This window comes from Stylophora pistillata, chromosome 12 (genome assembly GCF_964205215.1).
Source record: "Stylophora pistillata chromosome 12, jaStyPist1.2, whole genome shotgun sequence".
Taxonomy (NCBI): Eukaryota; Metazoa; Cnidaria; class Anthozoa; order Scleractinia; family Pocilloporidae; genus Stylophora; species Stylophora pistillata.
This window is the reverse complement of record NC_142530.1, coordinates 21,283,927-21,305,980: the sequence shown is the minus strand read 5'-3', so window position 1 is coordinate 21,305,980 and position 22,054 is coordinate 21,283,927. Positions and strand designations below refer to the sequence as shown.

The window sequence follows — 22,054 nt, the reverse complement described above, 5'->3', positions numbered from 1 at the left end:
TATGGACACAAAGAAGAGTACCTCTTCCACTTGGTTCAAACCTAGCTGAAATAGCTCTCATTTGGCTGCCGCCCGTTTAAATAATTGTTTTGCGGCGGGTCCGGTGAGCTCTCTTCACAACTCATTCGATTTCTATTTTTTGCTCAGGGTGTGTGTGTTCCAAAATCAGAACTTGCAGAAATCTAATTAAATTTAAAAGCAAATAGATAATAATAATAATAATAATAATAATAATAATTATAATAATGATGATAATAATAATTCAATGCTTATATAGCGCTAGGATTTCATAGGTAGATGCTTCCCAGCGTTTTAAAATATTTTCCAAATAAAATCTTATAAACCTTCGTTACAAAACAGCATATCTCCAAATATTCCTACTTTTCAGTCACTGAAAATATAACAAATCGAAAGCAATACGAAATACCCTGTAGATGCGTTTTTAACGCTAACTTCAAAATGTGCACTTTATTTTCCCTAAAAATTTCAGACGGTAGTCTGTTCTAAAGCGCTGATACCGCCACGGTAAATCTGTGATCAGATATAAATCGCCTATGTGATTTCGTGCCCTAAGACAGACACCTAGGAGGCCAAACTTTTTCCTTGTTACATGATCACGCGAGTTGTTAATCGAATTAAGAAATGAGTTCTTCGATACCTACGGATAGCGAGACAGTTTGGAAATTCAAGGTCGATTACGGAATGGAGTTTCATACTCAGACTTGTTACGGGTGGTTACATAGAACCAAATCATTTGCAACACGTTATGGATGTCGAAAGAGGGAAAGTTTCCAAGCGATCTATTCCTAACGATAAGACAGTTTAAAGGTGATAGTATAATTACACGACCTCAAACTATCATCAAATGGATAAAGGCTGATAGTTTCGAAAGAAACTGTTTGGGGCTGCGTCGGTGGGAGTAACGAAATAATTTGGATATATCAACAAAGTTGAAATGGTAAATTGGCCACCGTAATGATTACAAAAGCTGACGTTTCGAGCGTTAGCCCTTCGTCGGAGCGAAGGACGAAGGGCTAACGCTCGAAACGTCAGCTTTTGTAATCATTACGGTGGCCAATTTACCATTTCAACTTTGTTGATATATCCAAATTGTATCATCAAATGGAAACACCCACGCTCACATGGAATACTTCCAAACCACATTCGCTTTTGACAATGAATCAACTGTCACTTGTTCCTCTCAAAAGGAAGTTACGTGGATGATGAATTGAGTTTAATTTCAAAGACCAGTTAGATGGAAGGAAATAAAACAAACACGATATTTCCAATACAAAAAAAATGAGTCAGGTTCGTAAAAATGTCATGAAACATTTGAAGAAGTCTGTATCACAAATTCAAATCAGTAGTAGGTTTTTAAAAATAAAATGTTTAAAAAGGGAAAAAACTGAAGAGCTCAAGGTCCTCAAGATATCCTTGAAAAAAAGTTTAAGCAGTCATTTTTCCAGCACAATACTTAACAAGATTCCGTAAATCTTTCCATCCATGCTTGATAATCAATCATGATCTCCTTTTACCTACAAAAAGACCTTGTTTTCCACTCAAGCTGTGACTTAGAAGTAACAAAAGACGTTTCATTGAATGCGAACAGGATGTTTTGAAAAGTGAAAATTAAACTCAGTTGACCTTTACTATCAGAGTACTTCAAAACCACGTGGAGACATTTAACTGAACTCCAGTCGAACTAATAAAGGATATGAGACTCGCAGCTGGACCCTAATGGAAATTCAAGAGAACGAAACACGAGTGAAACAAGATGCACTTTAATCCCTTCTCATTTTTAATTATAATTCCCATGACTCAGCATGAGTGATCTGGGGAAGACGAGGCGACTGTATCAGTCTACGGCAGTTAATTAGAAATTTGTCACCAAAAACCTTTGATTTACAATCGCTTTTTGGCGCTGCCCGTTTCTAGTCAACATTCAAACGCCTTTGTTTGAATGTTTGAAGAGGTTAGTGATCACTGCCATCACTTAATCAGTATCTTACCAACTCACTTTTGTAGCCTTACAAGCTTAATGAACCTTAAAGACGACTAAAAGAGGGAAACAAATTTTCACCACAACTGACAAAAAAAATTGGATGCTTCCCTGAGTTCTTTTGCTTCAAGATCATCGAAGAAAAAGGTAAATTGGATGCGTCACGTTACCACGGACTCTCATAAATACTGAGGAGAGTTTTTCCCTTTTCCCTGATGTCTTCTTCACGCCAAAGAGAGCGATGGAACCGCAGTCCCTGTAATTCCCTGAGTTTTTCCTTAACGGCTGTTCGCGAGGCGCCCGGGATAAATGCTAATGATTGCGCGGTATGCTGTGGGGGCGAAAAACATAGCTAGCTCTGTTCTCCTTCAAAGTTATGCGTTATTATCAAGGCTTTCTCGGCAAGCGAGTATTCACCCATTGCTATCATTCCTCTTGGTTAATTTTTTCGAATTGAGTGTTACTGCTCTAAAGCCCGGATTTTCGGCGGTCAACAGCGCTATGATAGCACGAAAAGGTTCCAATGTAACCTTGATGCCTTGAATTCAAAAAAGCAACAACAGGGTAAAAATCTGTTAGCCACACTGCTGACAAATAACTGATTGGTACCGCAGTGGCTGACTTCAATACTACTAGAGGTTTTTTTCAAAGCCACAGACTGCAATGTATAAATACGGAAGCAATGTATAGATACAACAAATTTATGTCCCGTCTTCTTTTGAAGCTGTTCGCCATTATCAAGTCTACTGATCTCAGGAAGCAACAGCGAAACGCTCTTCTGTCAATAAAACTCTTAATTTCGTATTGTGGTTTTTACCTTTTTTTTTATATCAGGTATTGCTGCTCTAAGGCCTAAGATCTCGGGGGTTGATAAGGCTGTTGTTGCCCGAAAAGGTTCCACTGTAACCTTGTTATGCCCTGCCACGAAGGTAAACCAGCGTAAGACCCTATTCTCCTGGGAATTCAACGGAAAAGGAATAAAAAGCAGTAATAGAGTAATAATCCCTGAGCCACACTATCAGAGAGCTAAAAGGAGAGGAATATTTCTCTAAACATTGAAAATGTTTCAGACAATGACCTGGGTACTTACACCTGCAAAGTCTACAACTTTCACGGGGCAAAGATATTTGAGGCAAAGGAAAATATAGAGCTTTCACTTCTGGAAGAAGGTGAGTTTTATCAATATTTTAATTTTCTTATACGTTAAAAAGTGCTGCAGCTTATTCTGATGTATGCGTTCATTTAAAGAAGGAAGGAGAATTGCATCCTGTCTTCATGACGTGCAACACATCACAAACACACCGGCGCTCTTCACTCCCTGGAAAGTCTCCTTCTTTCCATCTCTTCATCTCTCCTTACCTCGTTCTCCACCGTTCATCTACGAGAATTAACAAATGTTAAACACCACAGCGTACACTATTGAGTTATGGATGCACTTGGGAGGTTGCTAAGCACGGAAGAAGCGTAAGAGTCGCTCGAGGCGATAGCCGAGAGCGACTCTAGCTTCTTGAGTGCTTAGCAAACCTCCCAAGTGCATCCATAACTCAATAGTGTACGCTGTGGTGTTTACCATTTGTTTTATAACATAACATTGATACATTGTAGTTAAAGAGTTCCCTTTTATTTAACAAATCTTACGTGACCAGAAAAAACAAGCGCGCGCGGAAAAATAGTCTTTGCATTTGCTCACGTCAGCAGCGTACACCCATGGGAAAATGGGGGACGCTAAATTGACCAATCAGAGCGCGCGCTTTACTTTGGTTATGTTATAATAGAACGATGGGAGCCCATTTCGCGTCTATCCCAATTTACCCCAAATGGATTGCAATAAGTAACGTGAATGATTTAGGCTGAATTTTCAACAACGTAGAAACCACGATGAAAGCGTGATGTAAAAATTGGTGTCTCGCCCGTAAGGGTATCTTTCCTAAATCAATACCATTCTAAATATGGTGTCGAAGGCAGCCTCGATACGTAAACCGTGAGTTTCCCATCTCAGATCAACCTCCCTCGGTATTTGAAAGTGTACACAAGTCAACCCATTAAAGGTTCCTTTATTCTTCTAACAGTGCTAAACGTCACTTCCACGCAGACAAACATCACCCTCGACAAAGGAAGTACAACGACTCTCTACTGCCGTGTAATTTTTTCAGAAGCTTTCCCTACGGAAATATATTGGCTTTTTAATGGAAAAATAGTGACTAAACCTGTAGCCTTGCACCACAAAGTAAATGGTGTGCCATTGGCAAATAAAGTCAAACGACTCAGCTATCCATTAGAGCTCAAACATGTAACCCTTGCACAAAGTGGAATCTACACTTGTGGTACCAACTCCACCATTGCTTTACAAACACATGACATAGTAGTGAGTGTACATCGCACACAAGGTCCAGATTTGACCTCTTAACGAAAACTAAACCGTTTGTTGAAATTGCAGAGGCCACAAATGTTACGTTAAGTTTTAAACAAGAAAGTCGTCCAACGCTAAGGTGAAGTCTGCGTAAGAGACCACCCAGCATAGCCACGATAGGCTTGTTACACTTCCCACTCGGGGCACTCCTACTCCCCCTGAGTTGGGTGCTATTTAATCTCAAGTTACCCAAAATTTCCGGCATCGTTTCCCGGGAATTTCCCTTGCTTAAATTCAGAAATCATGCACGTATAAATAATAAAAACGCGTATAATTCCTTTCTACCGCCCTTAATAGCCAAACACAGTACCAGAATACTATTAAATGTTGTTTAAAACCTAACCACATCGTGATTCATTTTCTTCACGTATTAGTTGATATGAACGGGAGTCTTGTCTAATAAGAAATCAAAGTTAATTCTACCGACTGAGTTGATTAATTGCAAAGATTACCAACACACTTACAGTTGTATGTAATCTTGGGAAAAAATTTCATCTTATCCGATTCATCTTTTTTTTTTTTTAATTGAAAGTCATTCAGACCTGTCCTACAGAGAAACTCTTCACACACCGCTAAATGTCAACTACGAAAATATGCATGCAAGCTTACCAATATATCACAAAAGGGTAAATTTTTCTGTACCCAAAATGCTTGGAAACGAATTTAAAGGGAAGATAAAGATCAAACCTCTGGCGTCAAAGTTATTTTTACACGAGGTTCGTATCCCCAAGGCTAACACGTGCAATTACGCAGAAAGTCTTTGTTTCCAAGATAACCAATGATCAAACAGTCAGAATCTAAACAAACGCTTACTCTATATTTTATTTGAAGAGCTGACATTAAATATCCTTGAAACTTAAACGATCTCATTCCCTTTTCCGATTGATTTTAGCTTTCACGTGAGTCGGCGCGACTAAGGCTCTCACTCAGACAGTTCTTTCCAGTGTCTTTCGAACTTTCAAAATGCTACTATGTTTCAGATAAACGCCTCTTGGCCGTGTTACAAGAAGATCCCTTCTTATCTAACAGGTTCAAAAGTTGTGTTAGATGATGGATTAATAGATCTAATCTTTCAATTGTCTCCCACCCTTGGCCTTTACTTACTTATCTACAGTTGGCTTTTTCAAAGCCGAAACTTGTTGCTTAAAAACGAAGCTCATTCTTGTTCTTCTGTCTCGTTTCCTCCACTATTTTCTTTCTGGTTAAATGCAGCCGTTTGACATTTTCTCCTTGCGTCTACATCCATTCCTAGGTAACCCCGGTTCGAAACTGCACAAAGCAAAGAAATATAGATTGTTCTCTAAACTAGTGACCATGAAATATTCTTACCGTATTAGAGAAGATCGAAGCTGACTTAAGGTTTCAAGTGACGGTCTTAGATTGATATAAATTACGAATCGAAAGTTTCTTTAGCAAACTAATTTCCCGTTTACATCAGGTTACTGACGCTAAGGGATAGACCGCTTTGTGCCTTGAGACACCCGTAAATAATAAACCCGATCATGACTACCAATTCCAAGCAGAAACACTCGGTACGCAATCGAAAAGTGGAGATCCACGCTGAAAGTCACTACATCTTGAGACAAATTATTAATCAAACTTACAATTTTTATCGCTATGACTTACCCTAACCTTTTCTGCGATCTAAACTTTCTACACAAAATTTCTTTTCACTGATGGTGTCAAACTCTGGAATTGACCACGTTACGAGTGCGTTTATCGTAACCACAAGGATGTCGCATTTAAACATCGATGCATTTGACATCCGCTTCAAGTTTAGATCAACCATGTTTCGAGACCAAGACAATTACAAGGACGAGTTATTTTTGACTGGAGAGTTGGCGAGGTAGAATTAACACGCTGAGAAATTTAATAACTTTCCAAATAATCTTGATGCAACAGAATTAACCGTGCGAACAGAAATGTCATTGATCAGTTTTTTCAATGTTTTTGTTTTTCTCACTTTTAGATGTAACATCACATACTCAGTGTCATGAAGCGAGAAAGCGAAAGTTCATTAACTGCCTTTACGCGGAGAATACTGAACAATTGAATCATATAGCACACATAAGCGCTCTAAAAGACATATAATCCTTAGGTATTATTGCCACGTGTTTGCCAAACAGTAAGCATCGGAGCAACAGCACAATAATGACGATCATTTGTATCACTCTTTCCCACCAAAGTTTCGAACCTAATTTAAAGTTCTGTTTATAAAAAATATGAAATGCTGTGCGTCAACTAAAACTCTTCCTATCTCTATGTTCTACAACCTACTAGCCTGTTGTTAGGATTGTCAATTTTCAGACCTGGCGTCTTGTGACAGGTGCTAAATCAGTTTAGTTTACTTGCGATACATCTCATTATTAAATAATTATGTAATGATAACCAGGGAGACATATCAAAGGATCAGCATGCCAAATGCAGATTTATCGGCTTGCCCAGCAACCAAAGTGATTGACTTTCATTGAATATTTAATTGATTGTATGCAAAGCCCATATATTCTCAATTTACTGGTGGCTTCATTAACAAGACTACAAAACAAATCAAGAAGTGTGACAAGGGGGAGGGGGATGATACGCCACGATATCACCGTGTTTGTATAAGACTTCCTTGAAAAAGACCGCGTGAGTGTCGCAGTAGCAATGAAATTGCTTCAGTGGAAGTCTCACTCTCAAAGAACTCTGCTTTTAAAAATCACAGACAAATATGATTCGTTAAATTGTACTTGTGAGCTAATCTACAACTTCCGCATTCCACTTCATTTTTTTGCAGTTAACCCCTCCCCCCCTTGTTACTTCACTTTTGCTTTTATTAACATTACATCGTGAGTTTTTCGAAAGTGAAAATTACCTCGATCCCTTGTGGAGAGCAGTCGAGGCTGTCCTTAGGCAAGCTCTCGAGCAGACGGCAAGGCCAGCAAAACATGAGCTTTCTCTTTTCACCGTTGCTGCTTGGAGCACTACTGTCGATTTTAGGTAAGGGTACTTTACTAAATGCAAAATGCACGTGTTAATAATGTGGGTTTAGAGAAGGAAACAGCGGCTCGTGCAGGATTGATCCCGGTGAAATGGGCAGACAAGAATTTGTTTCCTATCTGAAACTTGGCTGACGCGAGGTGAATCTAAGCAGTGTTGCGTTCTTAAATCTTCCGCAATTGACAGCATCTGATTACACGTCAGATATTTGAAAACTAAGGCAGTTAGAGTGGTTAGGAAGAAGCTAATAAATATCAAACGAGAAGCTTTCGAAAGTGAAAATCATTCCTACATTTTATCTTACGGGCGTTTCAAGATTTATTCCCCAACCAATTGTTCTTGAGGCATACTAGCTCGGATATGAATAACTTAACGACAGAGGCACTCACCCGAAGATAATAAAATCTGATTAGCAACGATCTTGCACAGACACAAAGAGTACCTCTTCCGGCCAATTAGCTCAACCATGACTGAAATAGCTCTCATTTGGCTGTCGCCCTTTTAAATAATTGTTTTGCGGCGGGTTCGTTCACATGCAGGTGAACTCTCATCACAATTCATTCGATTTGTGTTTTTTACTCAGGGTGCGTGCGTTCCAAAGTCAGAACTTGCAGAAATCTAATTCAATTTCAAAAGCAAATAGATAATAATAATAATAATGATTATGATAGTAATAATTCAATGTTTATCTAGCGCTAGGATTTCATAGGTAGATGCTCTCCAGCGTTTTACAATATTTTCCAAATAAAACCTAATAAACCTTAGTAACAAATGGCATATCTACAATACACATTTAATGAATGAATGAAAGGTCCAAAACAATATGAAATACCCTGTAGATGCGTTTTTAACGCTGACTTAAAAATGTGTACGTTACTTGAGCTACAAATTTCAGACGATAATTTGTACCAAAGCTTAGGCACTTGCGCCACCACGGTAAAACTGCGATCAAATAGAGATCGCTTACAGTCTGATTTCGTGCCCGGTTTAGATAAACGGCCAGAGGACCAAACTTTTTCCTTGTTACATGATCACGCGAGTTGTTTTCATCGAATTAAGAAATGAGTTTTTCGATATCAACGGATAGCTAGACAGTTTGGAAATTCAAAGTCGATTACGGAACAGAATTTCATACCCAGACTTGTTACGGGTAATTATATATAACATAATCATTTCCACGGCACATGTTATGGACATCGAAAGAGGAAAGACTTCGAAGCGATCTATTCCTCACTCCTCTTTCGTGCTCTCCAAACTTTCCGCGTGCTCCATAACTCGATAGTACACGCTAAAGCATGAACCAATTGTTAAACAAAAGACTTTTGACTGAATGCGAACAGGATGTCTTGAGAAGTGAAAATGAATTCAGTTGACCTTTACTATCCAAAGTACTTGAAAACCACGTGGAGACATCTAACTGAACTCAAGTCGAATTAATAAAGAATATGCGACTCATAGCCAGACCCTGATGGAAATTGAAGAGAACAAAACACGAGCGAAACAGGATGCTCTCTAGTCCCTTCTCATTTTTAACTATAATTCCCACCAGTGATCTGAAGAAGACCGTGCGACTGTAGCAGTCTACGGCAATAAAAATACACTGAATTTGTTACTGAACATATGAAAAAAAACCTTTTACAGACAATCAATTTTTTGGTGCTGCCCATTTCTCGTCTACTCTCAATGTTTGACTGTTTGAAGAGGTTAGTGATTACTAATCACTGCCATCACTTACTCAGTGTCCTTAAGTAGCATTTTCAAGCTAAATGAACCTTAAGAGATGAACTTGAATCCTCGCCCTAGATAGCAGAAATTTTAATGCTTGCCTGAGTTCTTTTGATTCAAGATCTCCGAAGAAAAAGGTAAATTGGCTGCCTTACGTTACCACTGAGGAGAGTCTACCTTTACACCGATGTCTTCTCTATGCCAAAGAGAGCAAAAGAACCGCAGTCGCTTTCATTTCGCGCGTTTTTCTTTAACACCTGTTTGCAAGGCGCCGGAAATTAATGCTGATGATCGCGTGCTAGGCTGTGGGGGCGAAAATATAGATTCTTCTGTTCACCTTTATAGCTATGCGTTACTTTCAAGACTTTCTCGCCAAGCGACTGAGAATGAGTATTGACCCATTGTAACCATTCTTCTTCATTAACTATTTTAAGAGTGTTACCGCTCTAAAGCCCAGTTTTTCGGCGATCAACAGAGCTGTGATAGCACGAAAAGGTTCGAATGTAACCCTGATACTACCTTGCCTCAAATATTACCTCTCTTACAACCTTTAACTCCTACGAATTCAAAGGACCAGAATTCAAAACAGCAACGACAGGGTAAAAATCTCTTAGCCACACTGCTGAAAAATGACTAATTAGTACCACAGTGGCTGACTTCAAAACCACTAGAAGTTTTCTTTAAAGTCTCAGAGTGGGGAAGCAATGTATAAATACAACAAATTTATGTCCCGCCTTCCTTTGAAGTTCCATGCCATTATCAAGTCTACTGATCTCGGAAAGCGACAGCGAAACGCTCATGTCAATAAAATTCTTAATTTCGTATTGTTGCTTTTACCATTTTTTTAATATCAGGTGTTGCTGCTCTAGGGCCTAAGATCTCGGGGGTCGATAAGGCTGTTGTTGCTAGAAAAGGTTCCACTGTAACCTTGTCATGCCTTGCCACGAGGGTAAACCGGCGTAAGACCGTATTCTCCCTGGACTCGGGATAAAGTTTTGTTTTACATCATACCCAAGATCGTAGAAAAGTATGATCGTTCGTCTCACGATGTATTCGCTCCTTTAGTCTTCTGATGGTGATGAGGTCGTTATCTTGAGAAAAACGTTGAGCACCTGATTTTTATAAACTCTATTCAGCCTTCCTTTGAAATAAACCCTCCACCCCTTTCGCTAATCGAAAAAGAATGAAGATCCATAATATTACAGTGAGAGTGCTGCGAAAATGGTTATATTCTCGTATTATCACACATTTAATCTCTTTCTCATGGAGGAAATGTATACGTTATACGGCGCTTTGTGATTCTGATTGTGACCCTGAATGGGCCCTGGTTAGTCCCCACTACAGCCACCCTCTTTAGTAAGCCCCCGACTGGAGTACCTAGAAATTAGCCTTGAACATTAGAGCGCTTATGAAATGATTTTACCTCATCATGAAGAGCAACCGCAGCTTTTTTTCTTACGTAACATCTGATCTTCACACAGCCAACTCTCTATCCGTTTCGTTTCAATCAATTTCATCTTTGCAGCCCTCTTGCACGCAATTAAAAAACTTCCTAGCAATGTTAATCCACATTTAGATGTAATTTCCGAAATAGTGACTCATTTTCATTTGAATGTGACTTGTGCGATTCGGGCTATGTTGGTTTCACACACCGCCATCTGCATCGTGTTCAAGAACACAAAAACTCTTAGTACTCCTCTTCAATTGGCAAGCATTTTTATGATAAGCAATCTCTGGTTCCAAAGAGTTTTAAAATTGATTTTAGCGTTCTAAAAAAGTGCGTGAACAAATTTGACTCTCTACTCTGCGAAATATTTTTATTAAAGAACTGCCGGAGACCAGCACTCCATGTACAATGTTATTCAGTTTGTGCAAAGGTTTTTGATTAGCTTTAAATTATTTTTTTCTCTTTGTATGTTCTTATTGTCCGTTTACACCTGTAAAACTTTGTTATACTTCTTACACGTATATACATGTACTGTTTCATTCTCACCGATCGCTTAAAAATGACTGTGGTATGGTCAAAACATACGAGTTCGAATCCTGTCCGCAGTTATTGTGTTGTGCTCATGCACCAAACGCTTCCTCGGTGTTCGTGTCTCTCCGCTCAGGAGAGTTTCTTTCAGATAACGTTAGGGTAAAAAAGGTAGACGGAGCTACCTTCAATGGACTGGCGTCCCATCTACTAGGAGCCTGGCTCCTTTATTCTGCGACGGAAACCTGGATTTGCTCCTGTCGTTCGAGACAATGGGCCACAAAGCCTCTTAGACCTGACTATTAGGTCATATTTATGCATAAGACCCCCTTTCAACAGAAACGGGAGACAATTATGTCACTGCGCCTTTTAATAATACGCAAACTATGAGGGATAGGTCAGGTTTCGAGCTCAACTTGCTATTTCATTTTATGTTCCCATCAATCTCTATTGTAATGGATTTCATCAGGCGGAAATAAAGGAAAAATTCGCAATTCACTGGTCACAACGCATATTTGTTTTCTAGAGGGACTTGAAATTTAATGACGACAGTTTTAGACGTATTTTCAGAATGATTAATTCGTACCACAGTGACAGACTAACTTCCATGAGATTTCTTTTAAGCCATAGATTGGGAAAGGAATACATAAGTGTTTGTTCTGCCTTCATTTGAAGCTATGTGCAATTCATAAGTCTGTCTCAGAAAGCGACTTCGAAACGCTGACAAATAACTAATTGGTACCACAATGGCTGACTTCAATACTACTAGAGGTTTTCTTTAAAGCCACAGAGTGGGGAAGCAATGTATAGATACAACAAATTTATGTCCCGCCTTCCTTTAAGCTATGCGCCATTATCAAGCCCACTGATCACAGAAAGCGACTGCGAAACGCTCTTGTGTCAATAAAACTCTTAATTTCGTATTGTTGCTTTTACCTTTTTTTTATATCAGGTGTTGGTGCTCTAAGGCCTAAGATCACGGAGGTCGATAAGGCTGTTGTTGCCCGAAAAGGTTCCACTGTAACCTTGTTATGCCTTGCCACGAGGGTAAACCGGCGTAAGACCGTATTCTCCTGGGAATTCAACGGACAAGAACTAAAAAGCAGTAATAAGCCACACTATTGGACGGCTGAAAGAAAAGGAAACATTTCTCTAAACATCAAGAATGTTTCAGATAATGATGTAGGTACTTACACATGCAAAGTCTACAACTTACACGGGGCAAAGATGCTTGAGGCGAAGGAGAATATAGAGCTGTCACTTCAGGAAGAAGGTGAGTTTACCAACATTTTTCTTCTCTTGTACGTTAAAAAGTACTGCAGCTCATTCAGATATATGCGGTCACTTAGAGAAGGAAAGAGAATTGTATGCTGTCTTCATGACGTGCAACACATCACAAACACACGTTCTTCACCCCCTGGAAAGTCTCCTTTCCATCCCTTCATCTCTTCCTGCCTCGTTCTCCACCGTTCACCTAGGAGAACAGAACGGAACGAACCCATTTCGCGTCTATCCCAACTTACCCCATATGGATCGCAAATAAGTAACGTGAATGATTTAGGCTGAGTTTTCGAAAACGTAGAAACCGCGACGGAATCGTGATGTGTGATGTGTCTCGCCCTTAGAGTGTCTTTTCCAAATCAATATCGCTCTAAATGAGGTGTCGAAGGCAGCGGCCTCTATACGTAAACTGTGAGTTTCCCATCTCAGATCAACTCCCATCTGTATTTGAAAGTGTCCACTAGTGAACCCATTAATAGTTCCTTTTTTTCTTCAAACAGTGCTAAAGGTCACGTCCACCCAGACAAACATCACCCTCGACGAAGGAAGCACAACGAATCTCCACTGCCGTGTAACTTCTTCAAAAGCTTTCATTACGGACGTATATTGGCTTTTTAATGGAAAAGTAGTGGCTAAACCTGAAGCCTTGCACCACAAAGTAAATGGTGTGTCATTGGCAAATGAAGTGGAACGACTCAGCTATTCACTTGAACTGAAACATGTAACCCTTGCAAAAAGTGGAATCTACACGTGTAGCGCTAACTCCACTATTGGTTTACAAAAACACGACATAGCAGTGAGTGTACATCGTACAAATGGTCCAGATTTACTTCTCATAAAGAAAACTAAACCGTATGTTGAAATTGTAGAGGGTACAAATGTTACGTTAAGTTGCCTCGGAATTTACCCAGACGCATCGTTCGATCACGCCTCCTGGCTTTTTAATGGCAGCCAAATAAAAACTAACAAGCACTTCAAAGTAAACAACGGTTTCGTTGAGAAAAAAGGAAATATTAAAAGGAAACTTCTCAGCTTGACAATGTACAATGCTGGACTTGAAGATAGTGGAAACTACGCGTGCGTGCTCAACACTTCGCATGGCTTGCAGAGAAAAAACATCAAGGTTTATGTGACATTTTTTCAGGGTAAGGGTTTCCTTCTCTAAACTATTCTTTTACATTGCTGCGATAATAACACGACTCTCTGTTAATTTGCGTATAATATAATCTCTCTTTTTTTTAACATAAAAGATAAGTCGTCTTTTGAATACGTGAAAGTCTGAATAAGAGACCACCCTACATAGCTGCGATAGATTTGTAACACTTTCAACTCTGGGCACTCCTACCCCTCCTGAGTTGGGTGCTACCCCTCCTGAGTTGGGTGCTACCCCTCCTGAGTTGGGTGCTACCCCTCCTGAGTTGGGTGCTACCCCTCCTGAGTTGGGTGCTACCTCTCCTGAGTTGGGTGCTACCCCTCCTGAGTTGGGTGCTACCCCTCCTGAGTTGGGTCCTACCCCTCCTGAGTTGGGTCCTACCCCTCCTGTGTTGGGTGCTATTCGATCGCAAGTTACCCAAAGTTTTTAGGGGAATTCACTTGCTTACATTCAGTAATCACGCACGTGTAAATAATGAAAACGTACATAATTCGGCCTAGCTTTCTATGTCGCTTAATAGTCAAAGAAGATATCAGTATACTATTGAAGTGTCTGTAACCCAAAGCCATGCGACTTTCACGAAGGTGATAGAACGACGACGAATGAGACTGACAGTAATTTAAGTAACAAGAATATTTTTCAATTACTTACTCGCGCGAAGCTTTCGATTTTGCTTTTTTACCACAATTGGCAGTAATGTCGCGATCTAATTGGCCTATTTGCCGTTGTCGATACGCTGCTGTCGTCAACGTGTCGCGCAATGGTCACGCACCGAAAGAATCGTTTTATTTGACGTCGATACTGTGGTAAAAAAAAAAAAATAAAAAAATCGACAATGTGTATCGTGAGTCCACAACATTTTGACCACTGGGATGAAGAATATCGTTGTCGATAAGAGTACAGTCCACGCCTAACCATTGCCTATCTGTTAAAATCCTACCGGTATGCAGGACGCGTGTCACATATAAAACTAGTAATGGCCAAACCCTCCGTAGAATTCTATGTGGCTCAGTGTTAGAGCACTAGGACGCGGATTCGAAAGTCTGAGGTTCGATCCCCTTGGGGACTCAAATATTCCTTTATTCCTCACCCATGTGAAGCATCATTCAGCAATTCTCTTGTAGGTTACTGGGTAAAGCATGGTTTCATCTATAGAAATAACCTTAATTCTAGTTAAGAGTATCAATAACTAAAAAAGCGAGCCAATTTTTTTCTACTTAAAAAAGTACAGCAGCTCATTCTTATATTTCGTCAAATAGAGGAGGAAGGAAAATTGCATCCTGTCTTCTTGAAATGCAACACATCGCAAACACAAGTCTTCACTCCCTGGAAAATCTCTTTTCCAACTCTCCCTCGTTCTCCACCGTTCATCTAGGAAAATAGTAGAGTGGGAGCCCGTTTCTCGTTTCCCAGTTTCCCCTATGAACTGCAAATAAATAACGTGAATCATTTATGCTGAATTTTCAAAAACGTAGATAGCGTGATGAAACCGTGATGTGTAACTTGGTGTCGCGCTCATTAGAGTGTTTTTCCCAAATCAATATCACTCCAAATTAGGTATCGAAGGCAGCCTCTAAAGGTACTATGCGAGCTTCCCATCTCAGATCTTCTTCTTCCATGTGTATCTGAAAGTGCACAGAAGTCAACCCATTAATAGTTCCTTTTTTTCTTCGACAGCGCCTAACGTCACTTCCACCCAGACAAACATCACACTCGGCGAAGGTAGCACAACGACCCTCGATTGCAGTGTAATCTTTTCGGAAGCTTTCCCTATGGTCGTATACTGGCTTTTTAATGGAAAAATTCTGACTAAACCTAAAGCCTTTCACCACGAAGTAAGTGGTGTGTCATTGGTTAATAAAGTTAAACGATACAGCTTTCCACTAGAACTGAAACACGTAACCCTTGCACAAAGTGGAATCTACACTTGTGGTGCTAACTTCACCACTGGTTTACAAACACACGACATAGCAGTGAGTGTAAATCGCACACAAGGTCCACATTTACAACTCAGAAAGAAAACTAAACCGTATGTTGAAATTACAAACGGTACAAATGTTACGTTAAGTTGCCTCGGAATTTACCCGGCAGCATCGTTCGACGACGCTTTCTGGCTTTTTAATGGCAGCCAAATAAAAAGTAACAAGTACTTCGAAGTAAACAATGGTTTCGTGGAGACAAAAGAAGAAAATATCAAAAGGAAACTTCTCAGCTTAACAATATACAATGCTCAACTTGAAGATAGTGGAAACTACTCGTGCGTGCTCAACACTTCTCATGGCTTGCGGAGAAAACACATCAAGGTTAATGTGACATTTTCTCGGGGTAAGGGTTCCTTCTCTAAACTTTTCTGATATATTACGATAACGACAGCACCACTCTCTGTTCATTCGCGTATAGCATAATCCTATTTTAGAAAACAAGAAAGAGAACGATAAACATTGTTCAGTAATTCTCTTGCAAGAACAGATTACTCAGTATAGCATGGTGTCAACCGTAGAGATATCCCAAATTCTAGCCTAGAGCATCAATAACTGAGCTTGCTTAAACCCAGTTCGTAACCATGATATAGTAACAAACCTGCTGAAGTTCTAGTGCGGACTTAAATTCTTAACCTTTTTTAATTTACAGTATTGACACCGGAGCCCCCAGAATATGTATTGCAAGGAGACAAGCACTTTAAGCAAGTACTATACATATCTCTGGGATTGTTCACTGGAGTGGTAACTACCATAGGAATTTTGGTCAAGTTGTGGTATCAAAGAGGACCTAAACTTCCACCATCGAGTAAGCGAACGCATTGGTTTTATATGTACTTATTAACGTTTCGTGCCTGAAAAACCCCAACTACCTCGACCAGAAAAACTCGATCACAAATTTCACGTGGAGAATGTCTTAGTATTTGGCCTTTGAAAAGTACGCCTTGTAAGTTACAATACACTCTTTTAGATTAAAATCGACGTAAAGAAATATACATACTCTCAACAGAGAAAAATAGACAGTGAAAAAGCCATAGAGATTTTTGTTCCCCAATTAGAAATTTGGTTTGGTCTTATGACACCCAATCGAAAAGTGCCCTAACACCATTTTCTCAGGACTAGTTATCAGCCTAGCTATTAAGCCACAACCAGCTGCAAAATGAATCGAGATGTTACCACCAAAAGAGATCATTGTCCTGACCGTGTGATGTAACATAATGTGTCTCCCCACTGACTCCCCCCTTAGCAATGTTGGTAGGCGGTATTATGTATAAAACTTCCATGTGCAACATTGAACCGGGGAAGGAGGGCAACCTTAGGTTTCTTGCAGGGAAATGCACTCTTTGGTCATGGCGTCTCAGCATTTTTGCATTTGTAAGGTTGTAGCTATTAGATCTTGTGAGTTTTTCAACGATGTTATTCTCCACAGGACATTTTACGTATATTTAACCTTCTTTGAGTATCTGTGGTACCTTTGTGAATTTTTTAAAAAGAACAGAATGAATTTAGTCAGAGACTTAAAATTTGTTAACAGTTAATCTAAAAACTTTTCTCTTCATAGTAAAACCTTGTCCGGATGAAGAACTAATCTTCAAATATGACGTCTTTGTCACCTACAGCCGGAGAGACTCTGAGTGGGTGAATAGCGAGCTACTGAGCTTGTTGAGTAAAAACCACGTCAAATATTGCATCGACAAGTTGCATTTTAAACTTGGCCATCCCATTTTAAATTCCATCACCGATAGTGTGTACCAAAGCCGTTACGTGTTGGCAGTGTGGTCGCGAAGTTATGCAGCCAGCAAATTCTGCAAGCAAGAGCTCGACTACGCCTTACAGAAGAGTTTTCACTGCAGTGATTACTCAGTAATATTGATCGGTCTTGAATCGATAAATCCCAAAACATTACCGAAGCCATTACGAGCGAGAACGTTTCTTAACTATTCCGACAGTGTGGATAGAGAAGGCTGGGAAAAACGACTCATAAAGCATCTTAAAGGATCCGCAAATAACAAGTTCGCGCATGTGTTGGGAACTGTTGTTTGACCGCGGCGTGCATCGCTTTAATTTATGACACAGACATTTTTTATCTGTCAGTCTTTCCTTTTTAGTGTTTTACTTTCTTTAGAAAGATAGACTTTGTTGTTTCCTTCACATTGAAGGTGACTTTGCATTTCATTACATTTAAAACTCAAGTTACTTTATATCTGCCGAAGTTAGGTTTGGAAAAAGTAAGCTGTGTGACCCCAAGTAGTACGTAGTAACTTTGTAGGAAAGTAATAGGGGGCAGGGCAAAAAAGATTAAATCACCTTGTTGGCATAGAATAACTAAATAGGTCTTTTCAGTCTAAAATCAATCCCAAAAGTCAGGACTCAACACTAACGTTTTAACTTACTAGCAAATTTCAGTTTGTTTACTAGCCAAACAGGTTAATGGACACCCTCATGTCCATGGTTTAAAAGTAGTTGTAGTCCTGAAGTGTATGTGCAGTTGATCCAGTCTTGATGTAAAAATCAAGGTCCAAGTTGCTGAAAGAAAAATCTTACGCAAAAACATAACTATGGCTGAAAGTAACTGCAAAGGAACCCAGTTAAGATTCTAAAGAAGGAAGAAAGGATGACCGACTCCCAATCCCAGGGGACCCAACTAACTAAACTGCATAAAACTACATTGAATGAAGCAGAATGAGACAACCTCAGAATTTTACTGGAATCTGAAATAAGGATCTACCAGCACTCTATATCATGGCCTCTCCTAACCAAGCCTCATGGAATTGTCTGACCTTTTGAGTTTGTTTTCCATCAATATCTTGTTACTGACTCATTCCCAGGTGATCAAGTGATTAAATAAGGAGGAGCAGCATGTTAATCAGTTCTAGGAGTTAACTCTTGGACCCCTGAAAGTGACTGGTATCTAATTTCTCCTTACAATATCACCCCCAAATCAAACATAAAAGGTCTCAAGAATAAAGGAAATGACCACCAATTAAAGAAGCAATTAATTGTTGAACAAATTCCCTATGTCAGCACCCTAAAAATGCATACAGGATCCATCCCTTTTTTCAGAACAAATTTCAAGGACTTCCAGGACTTTTCCAGCATTCAAACTGAATTTTTTCCAGGACTCCAAATTTCACCTTAAACCTTTTCATTCCCAAGATTTCAAAATAAATTCTCCTTACAGTCTACTTACATTTTATTAAAAAATTGATTCTGAAAACTTTATTGCTTCATTTAAGCAGATTTCCCGGACTTTCCAGAACTTGTAGTCTTTTCCTGGACTTTTCAGTCCTGGAAAATTTCAAAATAAAATCCAAGGACTTTCCAGGTTTTCCAGGTCCCGTACAAACTCTGTGTATAGAGAACAGTATGCATGGAGAATATGCACAATGATGTTAAGGTGTAAAGAGCTACACAAATAACCCCTGACTCTTGTGATTTTTCTTATAGTTCCCCTTACTGACTGGTGGACAATTCCTTCTTTGTTAGTGCTTAGAGTTTGATATGGTATCATGACATTATCTTATCCATGAAAACTTTTGTTAATTAACAATTATTCGCCGAAGGTGAGGTGACTATAGTCGAATAATCCCCGAGACGAAGTCAAGGGGTTTATTCGACAATATTCACCGAACCAGAGGTGAATAATTGTTTTAGTATAATTTCAGAGCTGAAAAACAGAGACATTTCTAAAATCATAACATTTTAGTAACATTTACTAACATTTTATTTTAACATTTTATATAAACCGCGTGGAGCGGTTTATATAGCGTCATATAACAACAACAACAACAACAACTATTTATTGATTTACAGCAATTACAATTTGAGAAATGCCTACCCACAATTAGTTAAAAACTAGTCGAGGCGGGTAGGTATAATTAAGTTAGGCTTATCACTGGTACTTACAAAGATTTCGAATTGGCAGTTCAGATTACACTAAGAAACAGGAGTTCAAATTACAATAAATAATAATTTAAAGTTGAAATAGTAAATTAATTTAAATGATAATAATAAGAGGAAAATAGGAAGAGAGTTCGCTATACTGGTCGTAGCTAGAGGATTGATGGGGTTTACAAATTTTTAATTATTTCAAGAATTGACGATGGTGCACGATACAAGTTCTGTTGTTTGAAGATATTAATAAATATTTCATGTATTTGTTTTTTAAATAAATATCTATGGGCAGATTTTTTAATACTGTCAGGTAAGGCATTCCTATGTTCCAGACGAGAGGAAATGACATAAAATTTGTTGGTAGTTGCTGATCTGTTGTTGTAGGAATGTATATCTGAGACATACGTAACTAGATTTTGAATACGGGGAGGAGCTATTTTATTTTGAATATCATACATTAAACAAGAAACAGATTCGACATAAAGAAAATGAACAGGCAGGATATTAAGATTAATAAAAAAAAGGAATAGCATGTTCACACTTTGGAGAAAAGTTAATTAAACGAATTACCCGCTTCTGAAGCTTATCCGGCCAAAGTTGACTGTGACGCTTGACCCCACGAGCTAATTCCATAAGTAAGGTAGGGGAGAATAAGAGACTGGTATAACTTGACAATGATAGAAAGGGGTACAAAGTGTCTTAAGGAACCGCTCGACCAATCAGATTGCTGGAAACTCTTTGCTGAGCTCTGAAATTATACTAAATAAAGATAAGTAAAGTTCATTGGATGTTTGTGTCGACCCGAGGCTGATCCAAATCAGTTGTAGAAGCGAGACAGCCAAAGAGAAGGTCCAAACAAATACCATTAAGACCCCCATTCGTTGTTTCCTCACGATCCTATAGTATTTCATGGGGTATATGATCATCACGTATCGTTCAAACGTCACGACAAGAAGATGTAATATTGTCGAAATGGCAATAAATCTGGAGGCCAGATCCATTGCAATACAGAAGCTAAATCTAAAGCCACAGACTGCAATGTATAAATACAGAAGCAATGTATAAATACAACAAATTTATGTCCCGCCTTCCTTTGAAGCTGTGTGCCATTATCAAGTCTACTGATCTCAGAAAGCGACAGCGAAACGCTCTCGTGTCAATAAAACTCTTAATTTCGTTTATAACATAACTAAAGCAAAGCAAAGCGCTCTGCTTGGTTAATTCAGCATCTACTATTTGCCCATGGGTGTATGCTGCTGACGTGAGCAAATGCTAAGACTATTCTTCCGCGCGCGCTTGTTTTTTCTGATCACGTAAGATTTGTTAAATAAAAGGGAACTCTTGTTACAATTTATCAATGTTATGTTATAAAACAAATGGTAAACACCACAGCTTGTTCATAGTTCTGCTGAACTCTTTCACCGGTTGTTGGATACAGACCTTATAAAGAGAATTTTGGTCGGTATTTCAGGAAGCGTGATTAAACTTTATCGAGTTGCTTGTGTGCAGTCGGTTGTTATGAATGAATTTTCGCGCGCTTATTTTCTCTTGTCATGTAAGACTACACGAACATTTTTTTGCGATGTAGCTCAATAAAAGGACTTCTGTTCTTCCAATGTCTCAATGTTATGCTATAAACCAAATGGTGAACGTCATAGCGTGCACTATTGAGTTACGGGTGCACTTGGGAGGTTTGCTAAGCACTCGAGAAGCTAGAGTCGCACTCGGCTATCGCCTCGTGTGACTCTTACCCGAAAAGGTTCCACTGTAACCTTGTTATGTCCTGCCAGGAGGGTAAACCAGCGTAGGACCTCATACTCCTGGGAATTCAACGGACAAGAAATAAAAAGGAGTAATAGAGAAATAATCCCTAAGCCACACTATCAGACAGCTAAAAGAAGAGGAATCTTTTCTCTAATCATCAAGAATGTTTCAGACAATGACGTGGGTACTTACACCTGCAAAGTCTACAACATACATGGGTATAGGATGCTTGAGGCAAAGGAAAATATAGAGCTTTTACTTCTGGAAGAAGGTGAGCTATAACAATATTTTAGTTTTCTTGTACGTTAAAAAGTGCTGCAGCTTATTCTGATCTATGCGGTCATTTAAAGAAGGAAGGAGAATTGTATCCTGTCTTCATGACGTGCAACACATCACAAACACACGTTTTTCACTCCCTGGAAAGTCTCCTTCTTTCCATCTCTTCATCTCTCCTTACCTCGTTTTCCACCGTTCATCTAGGAGAACAGAAAGGTGGGAGCCCATTTCGCGTCTATCCCAACTTACTCCATATGGATCGCAAATAAGTAACGTGAATGATTTAAGCTGAATTTTCAAAAACGTAGAAACCGCGATGAAACCGTGGTGTAAATTGGTGTCACGCCCTTAATGATATCTTTCCCAAATCACTACCACTCTAAATACGGTGTCGAAGGCAGCCTAGATACGTAAACTGTGAGTTTCCCATCTCTGATCAACCTTCATCGATATTTGAAAGTGTCCACAAGTCAACCCATTAAAAGTTCCTTTTTTTTTTTAACAGCGCTTAACGTCACTTCCACGCAGACAAACATCACCCTCGACAAAGGAAGCTCAACGACTCTCCATTGCCGAGTAATTTTTTCAAAAGCTTGCACTACGGAAATATGTTGGCTTT

At 39.2% G+C, this 22,054-nt stretch overlaps 1 protein-coding gene and 1 long non-coding RNA gene across 2 annotated transcripts; one reads left to right on the top strand and one right to left on the bottom strand.

Moving 5' to 3' along the window:
• Nucleotides 1–5,207: 5,207 nt before the first annotated feature.
• On the bottom strand, nucleotides 5,208–7,399 carry LOC148719224 (uncharacterized). Its single transcript, XR_015993887.1, has 2 exons — nucleotides 7,264–7,399; nucleotides 5,208–5,678 (listed from the first exon to the last, which is right to left on the bottom strand). It is a non-coding gene; the product is annotated as an uncharacterized LOC148719224 (long non-coding RNA).
• On the top strand, nucleotides 7,282–18,372 carry LOC111337403 (hemicentin-1). Its single transcript, XM_088740722.1, has 6 exons — nucleotides 7,282–7,388; nucleotides 12,041–12,361; nucleotides 12,870–13,514; nucleotides 15,200–15,847; nucleotides 16,154–16,309; nucleotides 17,063–18,372. Exons 1-6 carry the CDS (start codon nucleotides 7,337–7,339, stop codon nucleotides 17,542–17,544), a joined length of 2,304 nt encoding a protein of 767 aa, XP_088596848.1. The 5' UTR covers nucleotides 7,282–7,336; the 3' UTR covers nucleotides 17,545–18,372.
• The last annotated feature ends 3,682 nt before the right edge of the window (nucleotides 18,373–22,054 follow it).

Bases quoted from the DNA above. Each gene is read 5' to 3' on its own strand.
- LOC111337403 (XM_088740722.1), top strand. From the start codon at position 7,337: ATGAGCTTTCTCTTTTCACCGTTGCTGCTTGGAGCACTACTGTCGATT. The intron at 7,389-12,040 runs GTAAGGGTACTT...TTTTTATATCAG, and splicing joins AGCACTACTGTCGATTTTAG to GTGTTGGTGCTCTAAGGCCT. The intron at 13,515-15,199 runs GTAAGGGTTTCC...TTTCTTCGACAG, and splicing joins TTATGTGACATTTTTTCAGG to CGCCTAACGTCACTTCCACC.